Source organism: Frankliniella occidentalis, unplaced genomic scaffold, assembly GCF_000697945.3.
Source record: "Frankliniella occidentalis isolate FOCC.00 unplaced genomic scaffold, Focc_3.1 Scaffold121, whole genome shotgun sequence".
NCBI classification, from domain to species: Eukaryota; Metazoa; Arthropoda; class Insecta; order Thysanoptera; family Thripidae; genus Frankliniella; species Frankliniella occidentalis.
In genome coordinates, this window is record NW_026267249.1 from 164671 (window position 1) to 170171 (window position 5501).

Sequence of the window (5501 nt, forward strand, 5' to 3'; positions counted from 1 at the left end):
ACACTTTATAACTTCTGACAGGCAGTGGTGCCAACGCCAACATGACAATATACAACAAACTACAGGCTACAGCTGTACATTTTATACATTCTGACAATATTTTAATAAACGTTAACATATGTAGTCCTAACACAATTTGACCTGATTTTGTACACACTTTAAATGCATTTGTGAATGTGATCCGTGTACAGTGCGCCATTACAGTTAGAAGTACAGATCCTTCCACCCGGGCAGACCCATGTGTTGCAGCACAATCGTGCACACCGAGAGGGACTGCATCGTTCCAATTGAAGGCGAAGATCGGCATGCTCCTAGACACTGCGTGCGTACTGGCGCCAACGGCAAACTTAGCCCCCATCCACGCTCTTAATCCTAAATCGATGCGGCGTGCACTGTTATTCAGATACTGTGACGTCACATTCTATATAATGTGAATTGTGTCACGTTATTTAGAATATCATGTCACATTCTTTAGAACGTGACATACCTTTTGCACCGCTCTGTCCTCAAGAGCTCAGTGCATAAGAGGCGTACCTACCTATATCACGTGAAAACGAATGTGACATAATATTCTAAATAATGTGAGACAATTCACATTTTATAGAATGTGACGTCACAGTATTTGAATAATAGTGTGCAGTTTTTATGTTGTGACGATTCTTGCAACCCCCTACATTTTACAGTTCTTCCCCCTAACGCTCCGTTTGGCGGAAGGGCGGTGCGGTCCTGCTTAGTTTGCTTGAAATTGCGTGGCGCCCAGGGGCGTTTGGTAATTCAAGTGTCGCGAATCCTAAGCGTTGTCTTGCGAACTCGGGACAGAAGGGTGGGGTGTAGTCAGCTGGTGAACGAGCCCCTAATAAAAATTTCCGGTAAGTGGATCCACTCGAGGGGACATCGATCGGCCACGAAAATCGACGAGGAGATCCGATTTCTAAGACTTCGGTCGCCTGCGGAGCGAAGTGAAGATACTCCAAACTTATAAATTCCGTTATCATCTGATCAGAAACTAATGAAGATTCTCTGATTCTCTCTTCGAAACACCACAGTACAGGGATGCAAACTGTAATTAAACTAGCTATATGTACGCCAGACCACGTCTCGCGTAACAGGCTTCGCGACATCTTACGAAACACTGTTACGCTGCGACGCGCCTGGCGCAGTTATAGCTAGGCCTGCGGCGCTGACACCCGACACGAGGTAAGGAGAGGGTGTAGGGGAACAGGGCCTTCCGGGCCCAAAATTTGACATTCTCGAAATATTTGTCGGGGGCTTATTACTCTAAAATTATGGACAGGAAACTTCTGCTGTTCGGTAACGGTTCTCATCAAAAGTTCGAATTTTGACAGGTTGTTATATAAAAATCAACGTTTTAGAGATACTAGATAATCTAGGGACCCTTACGCCCAAAAGAGGGTGTGGTTCGACCCGTAATGTGTGGTTTAAGTATTACTCCCTTTACAATAGACCTTTCCGGTAAAGTCGAAATGCAGAAGAATGCCGGGAACAAGAAAACGGAAGTCCCATGTAAAAGCATAGTGATCTCCGTTTTCTTCTTCCTCCCATTCTTCTGCATTTTAGATTTACCGGAATGCTTTATTCAGTGACAGGAAGCCTTTTTTACGTTTTAATAGACCATTTTGTCTTTTCGCGTTGTTTTCGCCAAGAAAGGCCCCATAGCGCCGAAACGGTACAAGATAGAGCAAAACGGACGAAATTTTCGGCAGGTGGGTTCTAATTTCACGAGTTACCTCTTAGGAGCCCATAAAAATATATTTGAAAGCACAAAATATTTTTCAACCTGTGGTTTTTGATATTGTTAAAAGTCAATTTTTGAGCTAGAATGCTCATCTTCGAACTCAATCTGTCCTTTTATGATACAGAACGACTCTGAAATTTCCAGATCGCTCTCTCAATTCTTTCTCGAGTTATCGTGCGGACAGACAGACAAACAGAAAAACAGAATGAAACTTATCCGGTCAGTGGAGTAATGGGTTTCGCTAATTATACAGCCAATTATACTATCGCCTTTTTGGCTCCTGTTCCAAAGCTGTGGGCCTTGATCAACTTTCGACACCGTGTCTCGAAAGATTAGAAAAGGTAGAAAAGGTTCTATCCCAGCCCAGCCAAACAGCGTTCCCCACAATATTTTGGCTTTTCTGGAGAAATGTGGACACTCTTTCGCAAGAAATTATATTAGGGTGCCAGTATTTTAATTTCTTAGATAAAAGTTGCCACAAATGCCACGTTATGAACATATTGCGAACAACCCTATGATGGGATAGGATGAAATCTTTTCTGCTCTACTTATACACGGTGACGAAAGTTAATGAAGGCACATAGCAGGAGCCAAATAAGGTGATAATATAATTTCATTACCATTCCGTCCCTGCCGTGGTATTTGCTATCTGTACGAAACTGTGGAACCTATGTACATACAGATGATTAGTGAAGTGGACATAAGGCGCATTTGTGCAGGCATCAAAAACTTTTCGTCATGGAAACTAGTTAATCAGTTATACTAGTAGAAAGGTATTTTTCTCTGTTCGTTGTCACAACGGAAATAATTCAGTTGTCCGGAAATCAACTAAATTGTTCGCTGTCCCAACTTAATATTTTTTATCCGTGAACACGTTTTGCCGCGCCTGCCAGATGCTGCCACCGCCTGCGTATTCGCGCTCTTCAATGCACACTACCCTCTCCCCAGGCTCTGAGACGCGCTACATGACGCCATTCTGCCTAGTCATCCATTATTGTGCACTGACCACGAACCGAATACAACTGTGGTTGGTCATGTTTTTCAGGGAACGGACAGCCACGTTTATTCTCAGATACCTTACGATGGATATACAGAAGTGTAGAGGGGAATCGCCGTGATGGACTACTTCCTTTTTTGCTTTATGTGGCACGAGGAAACAAGGTAATTGTTCACTCCAGAGTTGTCCCTGTAAAATGTTACTCTCGTATACAGAGCCTCTGACGGGTGGATTTTGAGAAAGGGTAAGGGGTCAAGGCTCCTTGCTCCCCCCCCCCCCGTGAAAACGAACTCAAAGGAAAATGTTTCCGGGTTCATATCGCAACAAGTCTGAGACCTCGCAATCAGTCACTGTAAAAAATGTTTGAAAGTTTACCATTCGCACGTATAGGAAATGTACTATACGTCGTATGGGACGTGAAAATTCCTACAAAGGATATAGGAGTTTTCCCATACGCGGAGATTGTGTGGAAAGAATTCGAAGCGAATAGGCAATTTGCCACAAGTGTAAAGGGCAATTCCCATACGTGCCTAGGAAGCACATATTGCCACAAATGTGTGTGAAACTATAAGACAATGACACTTTTGTAACGAACACTATGGAATTTAAAACGGATTGGTACTTAGGATTTCAGCTGCCTTGCACATCTTAGTTAACTTGGTCGCATAATGATCTTTTACTGATCGCTGTCCGACTTGCTCCAGAAAGGGCCTGGAAAGGCAATGGTCGAGTCCCGGCCGAGGCGCGATACCAGCGAAAACAGCGTGTTTTGGGGGAAGCTTATGTGAAAAAGTATACATCTTCGGTAAAAATTAAGAAGAGATTCGGTAAGTTGATGAGATTTGTCGTGTAGTTATAGTATATAGGCCTGTTGTAATACATGATAACTGTCACGAGTGCGCAGAGAAAATTTGTTTAAAAACATGGTTTTCGACCTTACATAACCTCACTCTAGCAGACGGAACTTCGTTCGTGTATTTCACCACGACAAACATTACTTTCGGGCTGAGCATATAGCCTACTACATGTCAAATTTAATTAGCTTTCCGAATCTCCCCTTTTTTTTCCACCGTAGATGCATACTTTTTTCACATAAGCTTCCCCCGTTGCGGTATAGCGCCTGGGCCGGGACTCGACCATTGCGTTTCCAGGCCCTGCTCCAGAAAAGATCTATAGTCCGACGAAGTCGGGCTTGAAGCCCGAGCCAGGCTGTTCCAGTTTCACCCGACAGACTCGGACAGTTCGACTGGCGCCCGAGACCTATCGTCGGATTTTCCGATTCCCGCCCGCCCGATGCGTCGGATTTGTCCGAGTGAAGCCCGACAGGACAGCCCGACGCGTGGTTTGAACTGGTTGGATTCTGGCCTGATACATCTCGGCATTCTTATAATTGGGTGCTCTGCCGTCCGAGGCGCACTGTTAAAACATATTTATCGCAGAAATAGAGTGTTCATAGTGTAATCTTGTGCTCTGGAGTGCTTAATACTTTACGAGCTAACGTGCAATACTTGATTTCCATATGGCACAGCCTTTTAGGCGTTTTCGTTTTCCAGTCCATGGCACAACAGGGGGATTCCCAGCAGAGGATGTCATTTCGTGTATTTTCCTATTAGAAAATGCCTTTTGATAGCTATGAGTGCCGGTTCTTCTCCTATTCACTAAACGTGGCACGGACTACAATATCCAAACGCGTTTTGAAATATACTAGCTTAGCAAAAGGCTCAGTGAGTCCCCAGTTAGTTACGGCACTGTCCTATTACCATAAACCAAGACTTCCTGTCGCTTTTACTTGAAATGTATTTTAGCTTACTGCAAACACAGCGCTGTTATTTAAAGTTCAGATCTTATTAACGAAAGTTTTAGGGACGAACGGCTCCGAATTTCAAATTCCTTTTATCCAATAAGGGCCGACAGACAATGTCCACCGTGAGCGAGGCTTCGTTCTGGTAGCTAATGTAATAGGCGCGAGAGGTCCGCAAGTACGGTCTGCCGGTGTACACATGTGGTAGGCTTCCTAGTTTTCCTAGGTTTTCCTCAGGTTTTCCCGGTCTCCCCAACTTTTTAGTGGTTTTCTGATATTTTCTAAAGGCTTCCTCCAGTTTTGTGCGGTTTTCTCGATTTTTCATCGGTCTTTCCTTACATTTTCTGGCCTTCCTTGCAATTTCTAGGTCTTTCCTAAAGTTTTTCCTGTCTTCCCTTATATTTTGCGATTTTCCGTCACATTTGTGGCCTACGACTTTATTGGTCTTCTTCGGCTTTCTTTAGTCTTCCTAGTGGTCTTCCCGGTCTTCCCAGTTTTCCGGGCGGCCAGTGTACGCGCTCGAACCTAGTTGCGGACCCCTCGAATAGGCGCATTTTACTCTTTCCGAACATTTCTCTTATAGAAAGAAATCATTCCGAAACTCGCCCTGGACGGTTCCAATATCAGTCCGAATGCCTCGGACAGTACCGAATGTGGTCCAGGACAGTCCGTCTGTGATCCGAGTCCGAACCAGACATGTCCGAAATAAGACCGAAGAACCAGGACAGTCCGAAATAAGCCCGGCGTCACTGGACAGTCCGGTGACAGTCCGAGGATTGTGCTTGTAACGTTCACGGTCAGTTTTCGGACTGTTCTATCCTTACAGTCTTCAATATTTTAACATTATATTAAACCTCTGATATATCAAGTAGCCTTTTATGTTTACAGATTATACATTTCTGTAAATCTATTACTCTTACTTATTTTTTATACGCCAGTAAACAGCA

The 5501-nt window shown here is 44.1% G+C and overlaps 1 protein-coding gene across 3 annotated transcripts in view; it reads left to right on the forward strand.

The window, feature by feature from the left end:
• Positions 1-5501, forward strand: part of LOC127750011 (uncharacterized) — a 201021-nt gene that overhangs the window by 14907 nt on the left and 180613 nt on the right. For 2 of the 3 annotated variants that reach the window (XM_052270391.1, XM_052270392.1), the window contains exon 2: positions 2802-2917. The exons of the other annotated variant lie outside the window; for it this stretch is intronic. In XM_052270391.1, coding sequence (XP_052126351.1) covers positions 2802-2917 — 116 coding nt within the window. The remainder of the gene's footprint in view (positions 1-2801; positions 2918-5501) is intronic. 3 annotated transcript variants of the gene reach the window in all.